Source organism: Pogona vitticeps, chromosome W (assembly GCF_051106095.1).
Source record: "Pogona vitticeps strain Pit_001003342236 chromosome W, PviZW2.1, whole genome shotgun sequence".
Lineage (NCBI taxonomy): Eukaryota > Metazoa > Chordata > Lepidosauria > Squamata > Agamidae > Pogona > Pogona vitticeps.
Genome location: NC_135798.1, coordinates 1,795,596 through 1,815,585, shown reverse-complemented (window position 1 = coordinate 1,815,585; position 19,990 = coordinate 1,795,596). Strand labels below are relative to the sequence as shown.

Here is a 19,990-nt window from a genome sequence, read left to right as displayed (position 1 = left end):
GCTGGATTCCGCTACTCTGTGAACCATTATATTTAATAATATTCCTCCCTCTTTCTGGCATGATCCTACCTGGCCACGGGTAAGTGCAAAGTCCTGCACCTTCGAAAAAGAAACCAATTGCTCAATTACAAGATGGGGGATACTTGGCTCAGCAAAATTACGAGTGAGAGGGATGTTGGAATTGTTGTAGATCGCAAGCTAAATGTGAGCCAACAGTGGCTTTTTTATTAATTCAGGTTTTCCCACTCTTCCTTCACTTTCTCCTTTCATGGGTTCACCATTTTCAATTCATTTATGGATTTGCAATGCCTTTAAATTGAGTACAGTGGTGCCTCACATAGCGATGATAATCGGTGCAGCAAAACTCGCTGCAAAGCGATTTCGTCGCTATGTGATATTAAAAAGCCCATATGAATGCATTGAAACCCCTTCAATGCATTCCTATGGGCTAAAATCCTCCATGCGGCAGCCATTTTTGCTGCCCGGTAAGCGAGGAATCCATCCCAGAAAACAGTGGGTGGCCATTTTTTTTACCCGGCGGTCATTTTGGAACCACCGATCAGCTGGTAAAAAAATCATCGCTTTGCGATGATCGGTAAGCGAAACAGGGTGCCGATCATCACAAAGTGATTTTTCCCCATAGAGAACATCGCAAAGCGATCACAAAAAGTTAATTGCTATGCGATTTCGTCATTAAACGGGGCACCCGTTAAGCAAGGCACCACTGTACTGTACTGTGGAGGAAATTTGCAAGTAAACCATGGAACTTTTGCTGTAAAACCTCAATTCTAATCAAATCCTATCCTTGTATTTCTGAGTAAGCTGGTTGGATACCTCTGTGGTTTAAATATTTGGTTCCAGAACCAGAGGTTCACTGCTCTGTCTCCCATGGGTAAGGTCAGCCTGTGTGGCCCTTGGGAAACTGCAGGGTCCCAGAAGCAGGAAACGGGGAACGACTTTTGAGTATTCTCTACCTAGAAACCCCCCCCCAAAAAAGGGCTGCCATCAGTCAGAATTGACTTGATGGCCCATGATTAATGTTATTTCAGATAGTGGTTAATATTAATCAACTACAATATATTTTCCCATCCCTGTCCCTTTGGAAGTATCAGTTCAGGCAAGGTGAGTCCATGCTGTTTGCACAATACGGCTAATTTTTCAAATGTTGCCTGTAAAGCCTTCAGGAGACATATGCCTTTCAAAGGAGTCAAAGACAGAGCAAGCTCTTTGGTTTGACCTCCAGTTAGTTTCTGCTCTGTGCTATATTCTCAAAATATCTTCTTTGTTCTCTATCAGGTAACAAACTCGATGGCCAGAATTATACAGAGCCACTTCTTCTGGCCCTGAAAAGAGTCAAGTGTGAAGCCAGGAAGAAAAGCTTGGAAAAACCCATGAGCTAAAAGAGAAATGGCTTAAACTCCTGAAGTGTGAAGACAGCTTCAGACCAGTGCTGCTAGTTCAGATTAAAGAACTCACCCTGGGGAGAAATCATACAAAAACATGGAATGTGAAAACAGTTTCAGCAGGAGAAGAAATCTGCCTTCACATCAAACTCACACAGGGAAGAAACTGTACAAATGCATGGAATGTGGAAAGAGCTTTAGTCTCATTTATGCCCTTAGATTACATCAAAGGACCCACACTGGGGAGAAACCACATAAATGCATGGAATGTGGAAAGAGCTTTAGTCAGAGTGGTCATCTTAGGGTACATCAAAGGACCCACACTGGGGAGAAACCACATAAATGCATGGAATGTGGAAAGAGCTTTAGTCAGAGTGGTCATCTTAGGGTACATCAAAGGACCCACACTGGGGAGAAACCACATAAATGCATGGAATGTGGAAAGAGCTTTAGTCAGAGTGGTGCCCTTAAGTTACATCAAAGGACCCACACTGGGGAGAAACCACATAAATGCATGGAATGTGGAAAGAGCTTTTGTGAGAATGGTGAACTTAGATTACATCAAAGGACCCACACTGGGGAGAAACCACATAAATGCATAGAATGTGGAAAGAGCTTTACTAGCAGTGGTCAGCTTAGGGTACATCAAAGGACCCACACTGGGGAGAAACCACATATGTGCATGGAATGTGGAAAGAGCTTTAGTCAGAGTGGTCATCTTAGGGTACATCAAAGGACCCACACTGGGGAGAAACCACATAAATGCATGGAATGTGGAAAGAGCTTTTGTGAGAATGGTGAACTTAGATTACATCAAAGGACCCACACTGGGGAGAAACCACATAAATGCATGGAATGTGGAAAGAGCTTTAGTCAGAATGGTGAACTTGGATTACATCAAAGGACCCACACTGGGGAGAAACCACATAAATGCATGGAATGTGGAAAGAGCTTTAGTCGGAATGGTCATCTTAGGGTACATCAAAGGACCCACACTGGGGAGAAACCACATAAATGCATGGAATGTGGAAAGAGCTTTGGTGAGAATAGTAAGCTTAGGGTACATCAAAGAACCCACACTGGGGAGAAACCACATAAATGCATGGAATGTGGAAAGAGCTTTAGTCAGAGTGGTCATCTTAGGGTACATCAAAGGACCCACACTGGGGAGAAAACACATAAATGCATGGAATGTGGAAAGAGCTTTAGTCAGAGTGATGCCCTTAAGTTACATCAAAGGACCCACACTGGGGAGAAACCACATAAATGCATGGAATGTGGAAAGAGCTTTAGTCACAGTGGTAATCTTAGGTTACATCAAAGGACCCACACTGGGGAGAAACCACATAAATGCATGGAATGTGGAAAGTGCTTTAGTCACAGTAGTCAGCTTAGGTTACATCAAAGGACCCACACTGGGGAGAAACCACATAAATGCATGGAATGTGGAAAGAGCTTTAGTCAGATTGGTCAGCTTAGGTTACATCAAAGGACCCACACTGGGGAGAAACCACATAAATGCATGAAATGTGGAAAGAGCTTTAGTCGGAATGGTGACCGTAGATTACATCAAAGGACCCACACTGGGGAGAAACCACATAAATGCATGGAATGTGGAAAGAGCTTTAGTCTCATTTATGCCCTTAGGTTACATCAAAGGACCCACACTGGGGAGAAACCACATAAATGCATGGAATGTGGAAAGAGCTTTAGTCAGAGTGGTCATCTTAGGGTACATCAAAGGACCCACACTGGGGAGAAACCACATAAGTGCATGGAATGTGGAACGAGCTTTAGTCAGAGTGGTCATCTTAGGGTACATCAAACCACCCACACTGGGGAGAAACCACATAAATGCATGGAATGTGGAAAGAGCTTTAGTCGGAATGGTGACCTTAGGAGACATCAAAGGACCCACACTGGGGAGAAACCACATAAATGCATGGAATGTGGAAAGAGCTTTAGTCAGAGTGATGCCCTTAAGTTACATCAAAGGACCCACACTGGGGAGAAACCACATAAATGCATGGAATGTGGAAAGAGCTTTGATGAGAATGGTCAGCTTAGGGTACATCAAAGGACCCACACTGGGGAGAAACCACATAAATGCATAGAATGTGGAAAGAGCTTTACTCGCAGTGGTCAGCTTAGGGTACATCAAAGGACCCACACTGGGGAGAAACCACATAAATGCATGGAATGTGGAAAGAGCTTTAGTCTCATTTATGCCCTTAGATTACATCAAAGGACCCACACTGGGGAGAAACCACATAAATGCATGGAATGTGGAAAGAGCTTTAGTCAGAGTCGTCAGCTTAGGTTACATCAATGGACCCACACTGGGGAGAAACCACATAAATGCATGGAATGTGGAAAGAGCTTTAGTCAGAGTGGTCATCTTAGGGTACATCAAACCACGCACACTGGGGAGAAACCACATAAATGCATGGAATGTGGAAAGAGCTTTAGTCTCATTTATGCCCTTAGATTACATCAAAGGACCCACACTGGGGAGAAACCACATAAATGCATGGAATGTGGAAAGAACTTTAGTCAGAATGGTCATCTTAGGTTACATCAAAGGACCCACACTAGGAACCTTCAGGATCTGTCCTTCCAGTGAGCACTCAGGGTTGATTTCCTTCGGAATGGATAGGTTTGTTCTCCGTGCAGTCTACAAGACTCTCAAGAGCCTTCTCCAGCACCACAGTTCAAAAGCAACAATTCTTTGCCTGTCAGCTTTATGGTCCAGCTCTCACTTCCCTACATCAGTACAGGAAAAACTATAGCTTCAACTACTCGGACTTTGGTCGGCAAGGTGATGTCTCTGCTTTTTAAGATGCTGTCTAGGTTTATAATTGCTTTCCTCGCAAGTAGCAGGTGTGTTTTAATTTTGTGGCTGCTGTCGCCATCTGCAGCAATCATGGAGCCCAATAAAGAACAATTTGTCATTGCCTCTGTATCTTCCCCTTCTATTTGACAGGAAGTGATGGGACCAGTGGCCATGATCTTAGTTTTTTTGACCGTTTTTTGCGCTCTCCTCTTTCACCGTCATTAGGAGGTTCTTTAATTCCTCCTCACTTTCTGCCATCAGAGTGGTATCATCTGCATATCAGAGGTTGTTGATAGTTCTTCCAGCAGTCTTGATTCCGGTTTGGGATTCCTCCAGTCCAGCCTTTTGCATGATGTTTTCTGCATATAAGTTAAATAAGCCGGGGGACAATATACAGCCTTGTACTTTCCCAATATTGAACCAATCAACCATTGCTTCCTGTCCCATATATAGATTTCTCAGGAGATACATGAGGTGGTCAGGCACTCCCCTTTCTTTAAGAACCTGCCATAGTTTGCTGTGGTTTTACACAGGCAAAGCAAAGCAAAGCGTGTTGCTTATATACTGCCCCATATTGCTTCAAACACTCTCTTGGTTGTTTACAAGTTATTTATGCAGGCTACACATTGCCCCCCCCCCAACAAGCTGGGTACTCATTTTACCGACCTCGGAAGGATAGAAGGCTGAGTCAACCTTGAGCCGGCTACCTCGGACTGAACCCCAGGTCAAAGGCTTTTGCACAGTCAATGAAGCAGAAGGAGATGTTTTCCTTTTGTTGGAAAGCTTGGGGGAAGCTAAAAGGTAGATAAATATATGTAGATATAAATTCCAGAAAGGTTAATGAAAAATAATAATATTAGATGCTTTGGCTCTTATGGTTTATATATAGAGCTTAAATATGAGTGAGTCACCATATTGATTATATAGACAAGATTAGACTTACAATGTCTTTTTACCTGTAAAAGTGGGGATCTTACAGAAATGTATTGAGCTGGCCTGGAGCTTCTGTGTGGGGAGGTGTGTATGGTTAAGCTACCTTTATGATGAAATTAGAATTGCTTATGATGACTTCTGGTTAGAGGTGTACGCAGGTGAAAGAATATAAAGAGACTTTATAGATAGCACTTTAAAAGCCAGTAAAAAGAATGAAAGAAATGAATTCCTAGATCCACAAGGCTGTAAATAATTAAAAATTCCTGATTTATACATGGAGCAAAGAAATATAATAAAAATGGGGAAGTTACTTGTTGAATGTCTTAAATGGTTAATAAGTATAGGTAATGCTTAGATTACATATTCTGATCACAATTATTTAGAAGGTATTGATGATGAATTAGAAACATGAAGATACTAAGTAACTTATGAACTATAATTGGTCTATGCAACTAAGAATGGCTTGAATATAAGATCAATACAGGTTTAAGTTTATATATTAGACAATTTATTTATGTTAATCTTTAGGGTTTATGTAGTCAGATTTATATATTAAATGGATATGGTCTAAAGATGCTTAGTAGGGCAATATGGTTAATGTAGTCAGGTTTATATGTTAGATGGATATATTCTCCCCACATATATGTTTTGTGTTTGTTTTGTATGTTTGTGTATAATAAAAAGAAAAAGAAAAATGTGATTGGCTGACTAATGAATTGAATCAGATTAAAGAAGAAGTTTTTTAAAACCTAATCAATAAATTAAAAATCAATAAGTCACCGGTCCCAGATGGCATCCACCCAACTGTTATTAAGGAACTGAGAAATGAAGTTGTTGAATTCTTAACTAAGATATACAACTTGTCATTTAAAACAGTCCATTCATTTTGTTTTACTTGTGAGTAGACTCTGCTATTTTTGTTCACATTGGAGGCCCATATTTCTACCAATGGGGAATATCTACACCCCGAGAAGCTGGAAATAGATTTTCTGTCATTGGCAGGCTTCACTTCTCTCTCTCTCTCTCTCTTCCTTCCTTCCTTTTTCACATGTGGTTTTTTCTAGCAGCATCAGAAGTGGGTCTGTATAATTCTGATTCTTCTCTTTGCGACCTGGTGGGGAAAGGAAAGGAAAGGGGAGGGCCTCTCACTGGGGATCCAGCCAAGGGTTGGGCTCTGTCTCCGAAGGTCAGGAGAAAGGAAGGGCCCTCGTGGCTGCCCCAAGGCCAGCAGATGGAGGATGGGGTGGGGAGTTCTTGTGGCCCTTCCATCGCCATGAGTATTGTTATAAATCCCGGCTGAGCCCTCGGATCCTGTCCTAGAGAGATCGGCTGCTCGAAGTCACGGGAGTTTCCCCTCTTGGCTCAGGCCTTTCTTGGCTTTTCTCAGCCCGGGGATCCCTTGTTGTTTCTTCTGGCCGGCATCAGGGCCAGAGCCAGCCTCAAGGGAGGCTGGGTGGATCTCAGGCCAGGAACGGACGGACTTTGGGGCACCCAGAACCGGGGGGGGACGACGACAATCTTCCCTTTTGACTTAGAAGGCCAAGCTCTCCAGTTGTCGCAGGGGCACTCCTCTGGGGAACCAGCTGCCACCATCATCATCCTGTTGAAGAACAGGCATGATTGGACTTTTGGAACCCTCTGTTTACTTGTCTGGCAAAAAAAAAAATTTAATTGCTGGAATTGAACAGGGCAACTTTTCCTGACCCTTTCTTTGCTGTGTCTCTTTTCGTCCAGAAAGTGGCAAAGATGATGAAACATTATTAAGGAGTGACCCAAAATCTGAATCGTGCTTTGTTTTTTCTGTCTTGGTAAGCGTTACTTCATTTTTTAAAAAAAGCTTAAAAATTACCTCTCTTTAGTGTCAGGATGTCCCTTAGAGAAGGAAAGTTATTCATTAGAATAAATGAACCACTAGGGCTGAACGTAAAGAACAATGATTGACGGCAGAATTATTTTGCTTCCAGCTACAAGCAAAAATAAAACAGAAAATGATATGGAACATTTCAAGAAACATTCTAGTAGCTGTCATTGTAGAAGAGGCAGCCCTGTTCGTCCGCACAAGCGTTATCCGGCAAAATCCAAAGAAACAAAACAAAACAAGGCACAAATGTATGGCACCTTATCGGCTAACCATTATATTTTGATGTGAGCCTTTGTGGACGTGCCCACTTGATCAGACATACGGAAACGGAGTGAAAAATAACGGGTGAAATAATCCGTTTCATAACAGAGCACAGCTGAGAATAAAGCTGGAGGCAGAACCCGGGGGGGGGGATCCTGCGACCAGGGATCAGAGCTGGCAGGGGTTTGACAGGGAACAGAAAGGAAGGAAAGGGAGGAAGGAAGGAAAAGCCTTCATCTGGAGGAAGGAGGAGAAAAGAAAGAAAGAAAGAAAGAAAGAAAGAAGGAAGGAAAGAAAGAAGGAAAGAAAGAAAGGAAGGAAGGAAGGAAGGAAGGAAGAAAGAAAGAAAGAAAGAAAGAAAGAAAGAAAGAAAGAAAGAAAGAAAAAGAAAGAAAGAAAGAAAGAAAGAAAGAAAGAAAGAAAGAAAGAAAGAAAGAAAGAAAGAAAGAAAGAAAGAAAGAAAGAAAGGAAGGAAAGAAAGAAAGAAAGAAAGAAAGAAAGAAGGAAAGAAAGAAAGAAAGAAAGAAAGAAAGAAAGAAAGAAAGAAAGAAAGAAAGAAGGAAAGAAAGAAAGAAAGAAGGAAAGAAAGAAGGAAAGAGGGAAAGAAAGAAAGAAAGGGGAGAGACCCCGGAGACCGAGGGCAGATCCGTGGACTCGCCCAGCTACCTTTCAGGGAACACCAAATGAAGGGAAAGGGCATGAAATCCCTCCTGCCACTGCTTAGTTTCTTCTTCTTCTTCTTCTGGTTTTTGGATTGTTTCGGTCTATTTATTGAGGATTTTAATTTTATTGCCTTTTTTTTTTTTTACTGTAGACTGTGCGCAGAGTAGCTCCGTCTAGGTGGGGGGGGGGTATAAAAGCTAAACAAATACTAGACAAGGGGATCAAAGCCAAAAGGCCAAAGGGAGGATGGAGGGAAGAGATGCTTCAGTTGTGGGGATCTGCAGATGTTTGTGCAACGTTTGTCTTTGTGCCCGAGTGTGACACGGTGTGTGTGTGCACGCAAGGCGTGTCAAACGGGCGGCCCTGTGGGGAAGAAGCCTTGAGAGAACCGGAGCAGCGAGAAGAGGTCTAAAAGGAAGTCGAAGTCTAACGTGTCCATCATCCTCCTTGGAGGTCTCGAGCAGAAAGCTCTTTCCCCTCTCACGCAGTACCAGAACCGTCAGGGGACCTCCACTCCGATGGGGTGGTGCTGGAGTAAGAACCGAGGAAATAGTCCTTGACTTGGCATGTTAGCCTGTGGAACTCCTTGCCACAGGATGTGGTGTCCGGTAGGGCCTCCCAGGGAGCGAGGTGCCCCTTGCCCCTGAGCCCCCCCCGGCTCCCTCCTTGCCCCCCTTCAGGGAAAAAGGCAGGGGGGGACCGAGGGGGGGGGTTGGCGGCGGATCGTGGCCTGGAGGGCGGGAAAGCAGCGGCCGTTTCATTCCCCCCCCAAATAGGCTCCTCCTGCCCATTCTCCCCCCCTCTGGTCCACCAGGGGGGCATTGGATGGGGGGCAGAGGAGTCGTCTGTGTGTGTGTGTGTGTGTGTGTGTGTGTGTGTGTGTGTGTGTGTGTGTGTGTGTGTGTGCGCGCGTGCACCCATAGGCAGCCCCCCCGCCCCCTATTTTTTTGAGGAGTGGGGGGGATAGGAGGGGGCCCAAGTAAGTAGGGCTTGGAAGGGAGGGGCAGAAGACAAGGGGCTGGCTGGGAGGGAAGGAGGGATGTGGATGATGAGGATGATATTTCATGTCTATGGCAGCCAAGGTGGTTGCTGATGCTGCCCCTGCAAGGGAGGGAAGTTCCTAGAACGCCAACCAGGCCCTGACCTGAACCCAGACCCTGACCCTCCATCCCACCCCCTTACTCTTCCCACCCAGAGCAATGGGGGGGCAGGAGAGCCCCTGGGGGGGGAAAGAGGGGCTGCCCCTTTCCTACACTGGGAAAAGTGACTGTGTGTGTCTGTGTGAGATTTACTGCTGCTGGTTTTAGGTTTATAAAAATATTCTCAGGAAATTGTCTGAATCTCCTCTTGGTTTCCAGGAAGAGACTTTCTTAGAGGCAGGAAATTCAGTCATTAGATTCTTAATTAGCTTAGAATTCATTCATTCAGAATTACTTTCCTCTTTGCTTGTTTATGTCTTACTGTTTTCGTTGGCGCAGGGGATGGTGGTCGGCTGGATGGCCAAACCTTGGGGGCCAGAGAGGCTGAGCGAAGGTCCGCCTGCAAGGTCTTAAAAAGCAATCGGAAGTTGTGTGTCATCATCACACGGGGGGTGCCGGACCACCACATTCTTCTGGCTGGTCGCTTTGCAGTTTTTCATGCCTCTGTGAAATAGTACGGGGAATTAATGGAAACCTGAAACACTCCACAGGCTGAGGGTCAGAGGGGTTGAACAGGAGCCCCCCCCCAGCACCCCTGCCGTTCCCAGAGCGACACCACGCAAGGGAACATCCCAGAATCTGACTCCCCTTTTTCATCAAGTGACCACTCCTCCCCCAGACACAAAGCCATGGTCAGGGCTGTGAAGGGCAAAGAGCAGAAGAGGGTCTCCCGCAGAGTCCAGGGGTCCCCAACTTCGGGCCTCCAGAGGTTCTTGGACTGTAACTCCCAGAAGCCTTCACCATCGTCTCTGCTGGCCAGGATTTCTGGGAGCGGAAGTACCAAGAACATCCGGAGGCCCAAGGTTGGGGGGGACCCCCTGATGTAGACCCCCTGGACGGCTGCCTTGGGTGGTTGCCAACCTTCAGCCACCCTTTGCTCTGTCTGGCTTGGCCTCCTTTTTCCTGCTGGCAAGGCGGGCACGAGATTGTGCAGCATTTTTGGGCTATTTCCTGGCTTTTGGAATCGTAGGTATAGGAGCACACAATCCCCCCCCCCCAATTCATAAACTGGAGGTATTTTTTAAAGAATTGAATTCTCCAGATTGTCAAAAAGACAAAGGCTTCTATGCTAAGGGAAAGTTTTTGGTTTTATCCATCTGAGAAGGCTCCAGAATTATTTGTTTTTATTTTTCTCTCCCAAGGACGAGGTGAGACTCAGCTGATGCTCTCCGGCGTTTCTCTGGATGAAAAGACAAGAATCAAACTCCGAAGCCCCCCAAAAACTTGAATAGCAGGTGAGATCTCTTTCATTCTTTGGGACCAGAAGCACCCCTGTGTTTGTTTATTTATTAAACAGCAACCCTATCATTAGCAGGACGCTAATCCTGAATTACATCAGTATTTCAGAGAATTTTAGCCCACTCGCAGGAAGCATCAGGAGCATTTGGAGAACGCCTTCTACCAGACCTTCCATGGTGCCTGGTGAGGGCAAAAGGGGACACCGAGATGGGGCGTGACAGTGCAAAGGAGACCGAGTTGGTGTGAAATCCCCATATTCTGAGGTTCACTTTGAGTCTCTTCTGTCAATTTCCTTCTGTCGCCCCGTTCTGGAGACCTCTGGTTTGTGAAAGGAAGCACACACTCTCAGTTCTATGGCTGAGTGTGGGTTCGAACCCGGCTTGTGTGGGTCCCAGTTTTACTGTCTGCAGCAGTGCCTCTATGAACATGTGCAGAGTTTTTTTGGTTCCCAGTCCTGCTTGGCTCAACCCTGTGGTCACCAAGAGCAGGTGCTGTTGGTGAGATTCCAACCCTGGACAGGCTAGCATGGGGCCTCCCTGGAATTTCTCCTTTCCTCTTTTGGGATCCAAGAGGGTGAAGTGAAGAATTCACTCCTGCATGTGGGGATTCTTGGAGAGGGAAAGATGGAGGAGAGCCAAACCACAAAATGTTTCATTTTATATTCCTTTATCTTTTGACTTATCTCGTTCCTCAACCTATCCAAATTCATTTTAATTTCATCTTGTAAATTCCAAGTGATCTTTACTTTGGGAAGAAAGTAAATGAAAAAGCAAAGGCTGAGGAGGTCTGTTCCGTGCACACGGGGTTTGGTGGTCGGGTGGGTGAGCTTTCCTTCATTGGGGCCAACTGTGAAATTCCAGTCTGGTGTGTAAGCTTTGGAGACCTCCAGAACTCTTCATCAGCCTCAATAGTGCTTATGTCGGAGTGGCACAGTTTTTTAGCAGCGCCTGTTGCCGAAGCTCCTTGTTTATTTATTTTTTATTTTTATTTATTTGATTTGTATCCCGCCCATCTGGTAGGTCAATACCACTCTGAGCGGCTGTTCCAGTCCCAGCAGTCAAGAAAATCAGGCAGACTTCTAGTCTATTGCCATTTATATACAGCAGCAACAGCGTAACACTCCACAACCCTCTACATGAGCCAAGAGAAAGACGTCATTACCTGGTGGCCATATAGACTATCCCACACTGTCCAGTCAGTTGTCAGAGGCCTGACATGATCATCATCCTTAAGATGTGTATTCCCGTGTCCTTGTCGGGCACACCTGCTGACACTTTGTACGTGATCTCTGTGCCAAGTGTTCATGGCTGTAAAATTCAGGTTCTGTTTTATTTGGCTTATTTTATATAACCTGACAGTGTGAATGTGGGATATTGTACCTCTGTAGCTGTGATTCAAAAAAAAAGGTCCAATGTGTTGCCAGCAGGAGAAAAAGTTGCCAGGCTTCCCATAGGAAAGGGCAGCCTGAATATTGACAGCAGGACTGGGAGCAGTGAAAATGGTCTACCCAGGACACTCTCTCTTCTGCTCCCTGCCATCCACACTTGGTGAAAAACAGCCCTGACCTTTGCCTTGGGTTTGGAGAGAAGCGGTGGACTGTCAGACTGTCAGCTTCTGGGATTTCCCCTTGTGGGATTTCGCTCTGTGAACGGTAGTGATGCTGAGGGAGTCCTGCTCTACCTCTTGGCCTCTGGAGTGTCTCTGGGTTCCATGGTTTCCCGTACTATTTCCCACCATTACAAAATGGGGGATACCTGGCTCAGCATTATTAGGAGCGGGAAGGACCTTGGAATCATCTTAGATCACAAGATGAGCAAAAAGTGTGATGTGGCTGCAAAAAAGGCCAGTGCTATTTAGGCTGCATTAAGAGAGGGAGAGTCTCGACTTCCGGCTTGATGTTGCGACGAGACAGCAGGAGGAGGACAGAGCTCTGTCCCTCTGGGCTGAATTCTGACCCTGTTTGGGACACCATAGGGTGTCGGAACCACCCTGGAGGGGTGGTGAACTGGGGGGGAAGCCTGTTGATCATGGGGGGGGGCGGCCACCCCATTTGATCCAGGAAACTCCCTAATCAGCCAACGGGCAGAAACAAGCAGCTTCGGCTGGCTTGCAAGTCGCTGGCAGCCAGCCATGAGAAGCAACACCAGCATCTGGCATCGCTGTTTTATTTATTTATTTATTTATTTATTTATTTATTTATTTATTTTATTTCTATCCCGCCTATCTGATCATATTAGACCACTCTAGGCGGCTTTTCCATCGGGTGAGATATTTCTTTACAAATAATTGCCTACGTACCCCTGGAAGAAATAATTTCTATATATAGGGGGGAGGAAGAATTGCTATCTTATCTCAGTAACTTATAAAAGCGGCAAAAAATCTGGTGAGAGGGATAGCTGAAGAAAATAACATTTTTAAAAATATACTTCAAGAATATTACAATTTTGTGTTATAAGCTTAAGAGAATTCTCCTGCTAGCAAAGTCCGGACATTGTTTTGATTACGGAAACTTGTTTGGCATGGATCCCAGGAGAGGTGGCCTTGAACATTCAGCTATTGTTTAAGTCTGAGAATCTGTTTGCTTCTTCTTGATTTTTTTTCTTCTTGCTCCTGGCTGGGGGAATTAACCCTAAAATGGACTTTTTAAAAACTGTTCCTTGGACATTCCTAAATCTGTGAAGTTAGGCCATCAGGCCACGGATACAAATATTGTACCCTGGTATTTGGGGGTCCGAAATTGGTTCGGGCCTACCTAGCCAAGCAGACCTTTTGAAATGACTCAGGGGACTTTGAATATCTGTGTATAGCAGGAACAGAATGGCACAACAAGGAGAATTTTGGAATGAAATAAAATCTACTCTTCAAACAATATTAGTAACAGTGAGATCCCACTATCAAGAAGCAAAACTATTTTATCAACATCAGGAGAAGGACAGTTTACAAACAACGGAACAATGAAGGAGGAAATGAGAATATTCCAGATGATGTATGCCAATCAAAGCAGGAGCACGAGAGGAGAGTACCAAGGGAAGATAAAGAGATAACAACAGCAAAAATAACCAAAAAAAGCCTGGAAGGTCCATTGAAGATAGACCAAGTACACAAAGAATTAGTGGACATAAACCAGATGTATAAAATAGATTCAGAGGATATGAAAGATGGTAGAATGCTTAGAGATACAGAAATACCAAATGAGAAAAGAGAAATCACACTGGGCCATGGATCTGGGACCATTTTCAATGAGAATGTCATCAGAGGATATTGAGAATATTATATAATATGAGAGAAATATTATGATAGTAGTCATACTATATATTAAAACTTGTACATGAATGGTTTGAATGTTTAAAAGATGTTTGGAACTTCGGGGGACAACCGGGAAGATATTCTGATGTAAAAAATAAATAATTGTAAGCAAGTATGTAACACGATGCTTGACAAGCATAAATAATATAGATAGATTGAAAAACTAATAAAATGTTTATTAAAAAAGAGAGAGGGAGAGTCTCCAAATCCCATGAGGTGCTAGTTCCCTGCTCCTTGGTCAATCTAATCCTCCTTGTTTCTGATATTAATACCAGTACTTTTTATTAATCCTTGCTTTTTCATCTCCATTTCAAAATCTGGTAATTATGTTTTGCCAGTCTGTCAAATCTTTCTTTATTGGTTTCATCCTAAAGAAAAAATACTTTCACGTAGTAACCCTTTGTCACACATTACATAGTACATCAAATTAGGCTTTCCTTACTACCCTCTCTTACAAATTATCTTCCATATTTCCATCATATCTTTCTCCGTTTTGTCTAATATATGTTTATGTTGTAAAATGTCAAGAAAACTTTTGATACGTGGACACAAACAGTGGCCTTGATGGAAGCGTAGATGTTGCCCCTCTGGAAGGAATGAGAGAGAGCTGACAGAAACTCCGTGCTTTGTCTTTCTCTCCGGATGCAAAAACCTATGACAGGCAAATGTAATTATAAAAATAGGTAAAGGTAAAGGTAAAGGTTCCCCTTGACAATTTTTATCCATGTGGGGAAAATTTATGCTGTTATGCTATTACAATGTATATGTCTGTGGCAGTAGCAAATGTATATCTATGACAATGGCAGGCCTCATGCTAAAACTGCAAGTCACTAGTTTCCAGTAAGGATGATCATTAACCTGCTGTCTATTGTCTCTGGATAATGTAGTTAAAGTGTTCGTGTATTCAGGAACTTGTCTGTGTATTTGGATGGTATCTGTGCCTGTTTACTATTAACTGTTTACCAGCCTGTCTGTTTGCTAATCACTCTGTTTACTGATGCCTTTGTATTCAAGGAAATTAGCTGTCTCTGTTTACTAGCACTCTGGTTATTCTGGCTGTGTATTCAGGAAATTAGTTACCTCTGTATTGATTAACTAGAGCAAATGTAGTAGGGGGATACAATAAAAGAAGAGAGGGCGGGGGAACAAGAAATTCCGCCTCTGAACAGCTGCCATACACTCGAGTGTCCCGTCTTTTCTTTTCCCCCTTGCTGGTCAAGGAGAAAGATCCCTGCCCCTGAGGCTTCATCTGCAAGATCCCTACTTCCTCTCATCTTGCAGATCCCGACAAAATGGTGCCCTCTCTGAGGTAATTCACCCATCATCCTACTCATCACGCCCGGTATGGAAGGGCTACAGCGCGCGCATGCATCCTCTGGATCCCGATGAGTAGGACTGCGGTCAACTTTCGACAATTCGCACTCATCTCGCCTGGCACAGGCCCCAAGACGCGTCAATCATCCGCAAGGATCCCTCGGGTGAGTGGAATTTGTCAAGTAAGACACCTACACGTTTAACAACATGGGAACGTCTTTATCCAATCTTCAAGAACAATTTCTAGTGTGTACTTGCCTCCAAGACACACGTAACATATTTTTCGACCCAGAATTCGAGGCTAATCTAATCAAACAACTCCCTCAAATTCTGCCTCCGCTCCCTTCAGCCTCTTTGGCTTGCCTGGAACAGCATAACATCTCCTGGGAAATCCAGGATGAGTTAAAAGCACTGCCACTTCAAGCAACTGAGATAGATAACCATCCTTCAATGGATACAACAGGTGCTTGTGCAGAAACTGGTGTCATTTCTGCCCCTCCTGTCATTGAGGGAGCAGCAGAAACACGGAGAGATGTGCTAGCTGTTTCTGCTAGTTGTAAATTGTTCCCAGCTCAAGGCATCCACAAACTGCAAAGCAGTAACCAGGACAATGGGATGGACTCTTTATCTGCCCCATGGCTTAATGACTGCAAGGCCTTGATAAAAGATTTCTTTCCACCAGCAGAAGGACTTTCTTGCCTTCAAGAATGGCAAGATTTAGCATTTAAGCAAACAAAAATTAATGCTGGTGCATCCCCTGATGGTCCTCTAATGTTTATGGGAGGAGCTGCATTTGCTACTGCTGTTCAGCAAAGCTTCATGACAACAGCTTTAACTCAAGCAGCAGAAGTATCTATAAACGCATTCCAATCAGCAAATCAAACTGCATGCCTGACTCCCTTCCTTGCTGGTCTGAAAGAAGCAGCAGCTACCTCAGTATCTCCGCCGGTTCAGCCAAAGTTGCATTATGTCCCAGCGAATTGGGACCCAGGCCCAGATTTCTTTGATATCATAGACTGGGGTTACAAAAGCAGCTTTACCAGCATTAGATGCATCATATAAGGAAGGGGAGGAAGAAGAGAATCTAAGGGGGGTAACTGTTACACACCAACATGAAGCTTGTTTTGGACTGCTTTTTCCATGTGCTAATCCTGTTTGAATGAAAAATCCTACTCAGCTGGACATGGCAGTTATACAGATCACCAAAGAATGCCTCCTACCTGGCCAGTAGAGAGACTAATGCTGCATATTGGGGTGGGAGGAGGCGAACCAAAAGGTTTTCCCCCATCACCTTCCAATTTGGAGAAAGCATTGTTTACACTCAAGCCACTTGAAATGATCCAAATGATGTCCTGCACACTCTAGGTTCCATGTTCTTAGAACTACAAATCCTATCACACCTTGCATTGCTATGAGCATATGGGACTTCATACAAGCCTGCATTCCTGTCTCTGCCTTCCAGGAGTAACAGTGTCACATCCCTGAGAAAATGTTTGTTGCAAATGCTGTAAATTGTCAAAAATGTTTGTTTTTCTTTCTGCAGGATAAAAGTGCATGGCATGTATTTCCTCTGTTAGCCAGATCTTAAAGTATTGAATTTTAGAGAAGCAATTCTTAGTTTTATGCTCAGAATTAAATGCAGTTTTAGCCTTTGAGCTTTTCTCTAATGCTGAATTTAATTTTGTTGTAGACACTGCATGTTTATTCTTTTACATGTCACAGTTTTCCTTGAAAATTATTTTTGTACACTGTGATGCTGATACATCTGACATGCTTGCCTGTAGAAACATATTTTCAGTCCAGGGGAAATTTAAGGGCACTAGCAGGCAACTTTTTAAATTCAGTCAGTTGTACAGTTTAAGAACTTTGCCCAAGAGCCAGGCAGATGCATACCAGCATCATTCTTTACTACTCATCCCTCAAAATAAGTTGCTGGTCTTTTGCCAAGCTCTATATGTATCTCTTCAGTCAAGTATCATACAAGAAATTCATGGTGTGTGTGTCTTCAGTGGGGAAGTTGTCTGTGTCATATATTTCTATGCAAAAGTTCTGTATACCTTAAAGTTTTTTGCTTTTGCCTCTTAGCAGTATGTTGTGCTTATATATCTGAATAATATGTTTTCAATATGTTTTCTTTTCCTGAAAATTAAGTACTCTTATTATGCAAACATTATTGTAATTGTAATTTTAGCTATCCAATATTGTGTTTTCTTTAATCTACACTGTAAATTTAATTCTCTTGCCAAGATTCCAGGTTTATTCCATCAGAACAATGCTTTAAGGTTGTAAAGAGTTTTGGCTCTCAGTGCAACAAGGAAGCAGGTTTGGCTATTGGAATGCTTCCCTAATTCCCAGTGGCCTGGAACATGCTATGCCACCCTCTGCTGAAGACGAACCAGACTTTCTGCTATCATACCTGCACCGGAACCCCCTGGATTCAGAAAATTCAAGAGTCGACAACAGCCATTGTCTTCAACAAAATAAACAAAAAACGGTTGGGATGTGGGGAAAATTTATGCTGTTATGCTATTACAATGTATATGTCTGTGGCAGTAGCAAATGTATATCTATGACAATGGCAGGCCTCATGCTAAAACTGCAAGTCACTAGTTTCCAGTAAGGATGATCATTAACCTGCTGTCTATTGTCTCTGGATAATGTAGTTAAAGTGTTCGTGTATTCAGGAACTTGTCTGTGTATTTGGATGGTATCTGTGCCTGTTTACTATTAACTGTTTACCAGCCTGTCTGTTTGCTAATCACTCTGTTTACTGATGCCTTTGTATTCAAGGAAATTAGCTGTCTCTGTTTACTAGCACTCTGGTTATTCTGGCTGTGTATTCAGGAAATTAGTTACCTCTGTATTGATTAACTAGAGCAAATGTAGTAGGGGGATACAATAAAAGAAGAGAGGGCGGGGGAACAAGAAATTCCGCCTCTGAACAGCTGCCATACACTCGAGTGTCCCGTCTTTTCTTTTCCCCCTTGCTGGTCAAGGAGAAAGATCCCTGCCCCTGAGGCTTCATCTGCAAGATCCCTACTTCCTCTCATCTTGCAGATCCCGACATATCCAGTCGTGTTCGACTCTAGGGGGTGGTGCTCATCCCCGTTTCCAAGCCATAGAGACAGCGTTTGTCCGAAGACAATCTTCCGTGGTCACATGGCCAGTGCGACTTAGACACGGAATGCTGTTACCTTCCCACCGAGGTGGTCCCTATTGATCTAATTGCATTTGCATGCTTTCGAACCGCTAGGTTGGCGGGAGCTGGGACAGGCGACGGGCGCTCACTCCGTCGCGTGGATTCGATCTGACGACTGCTGGTCTTCTGACCCTGCAGCACAGGCTTCTGCGGTTTAGCCCACAGCGCCACCACATCCCTAATTATAAAAATACTTTGTATTTAAACATTTAACTTAAATAGCTTAACTTCAGCATAACAGTGTGTACAGAGCATGTAATGACTGTTTGCTCACGAACCCACTGTCAGCCTGACCGCCCTTAAGCAAAGGTGCAGCAACAAATGCTCCTACCTGAGCTTCTTTTATACAGACTTCAGCCCCTTCAGGGGTCTGGCTGACCTACACGTAGTTTGTTTCTTCAGCTTTCCTATTTTTTATTATTTATTTATTTTATTTTATTTCTACCCCACCTATCTATAGCTGCCCAGAGTAGTATAATATACCAGATGGATGGGATATAAATCAAATCAATCAAATAAATAAATAAATAAATATCTGGTCAAACAACCACTCCTATGTGAGTATGTTGAAGACTTTATTATTTGATCTGTTTATATTAAGTTACAGGTTTTTCCCCTCCCCTTTCTCTTATTTCTCCCTCTCTTGGTTCTCTTTCTCTTCCCCTTCTCCCCCTTCGTTCGGTCATGGAATGGAAGGCCTGCCCTCCAAGCGAGGGGCCCCAAAACATCTCTGTGGTCACGGGTAGGGGAAGATATGGCATTGGCCCCGTCCCTGCTCGTGTTAGAAGAACGGTGGACAGATGTCTGAAGGCTGTTCATTGTTCTGAGACGGTGTCCAACCCCCAGTATCGAGGTAGCCAGTCCAGTCGTCCATCCACTCTGCTCCTGGTGTTGTTGAATGCCAGGTCTGTATCCAACAAGGCCCAAGTAATTTATGATCTTATCTTGGAGCAGGATGCAGACCGGGCATGAATAACCGAAACATGGATTGGCGGAGAAGGGGGCCCTCCCCTAGCACTCCTCTGTCCGCCCGGTTATGCTGTCCAGGGTAGACTGGCGGGTCGGGGGGGGAGTTGCCATTGTCTATAAATCCAACCTGAGGTCACTAGGCGCTCCTCAGTGGTAAAACTGGGTCTTGAGGCCCTCCACGTGTCGGTTGGGGCCAGGGATGGTATTGGGATCTTGCTGGGCTATCGTGCTCCCCGCGACCCAGCCATTTCCCTACTGGAGCTGGTGGACTTTGTCTCCGTGGCACTGTTGGATTCCCCAGGGCTATTGGTTTTGGGGGATTTCAACGTGCATGCGGGGGCAGAGACCTCCGGGCCAGCTCTTGAGTTCTTGGAGACCATGGCCTTCTTGAACATGTTCCAGCATATCAACGGCCCCACCCACGTGGGCAGCCACACACTTGACCTGGTTTTTTCCACTAATGGGAGTGAGAGTGGTCCGATGGTGTCTGACCTCGAGTCAGTACCCTTGTCATGGTCGGACCATCACCTAATAAAATGCATCCTCAAAATGGCTCTCCCCCCTTGCAGGGAGCATGGACCTATTGTCATGGTCTGCCTTCGAAGGCTACTGGATCCGGTTGGATTCCAGGATGCCATGAGAGGTGTCACGGCTGAACTGGCTGGCGCTCCTGTCGACGCTCTGGTTGACGGTTGGTTCTCAGCCGCAGCTAGGGCTGTAGACATGATCGTTCCTAAATGCCCTCTCTGCCGTAGAGACCGCCCGGCGCCCTGGTTTAACCAGGATCTCCAGGCATTTAAGCGGGTCAGG

The 19,990-nt window shown here is 44.5% G+C and overlaps 1 protein-coding gene across 4 annotated transcripts in view; it reads left to right on the top strand.

Annotated features, from left to right (window-relative positions):
* LOC144582989 (uncharacterized) overlaps window positions 1-5,869 on the top strand; it is a 54,875-nt gene extending 49,006 nt beyond the window's left edge. For all 4 annotated transcript variants that reach the window (XM_078382351.1, XM_078382347.1, XM_078382348.1 and 1 more), the window contains one exon: window positions 1,297-5,869. In XM_078382351.1, coding sequence (XP_078238477.1) covers window positions 1,501-4,026 — 2,526 coding nt within the window. In that variant the 5' untranslated portion in view covers window positions 1,297-1,500 and the 3' untranslated portion in view covers window positions 4,027-5,869. The remainder of the gene's footprint in view (window positions 1-1,296) is intronic.
* Window positions 5,870-19,990: the final 14,121 nt, after the last annotated feature.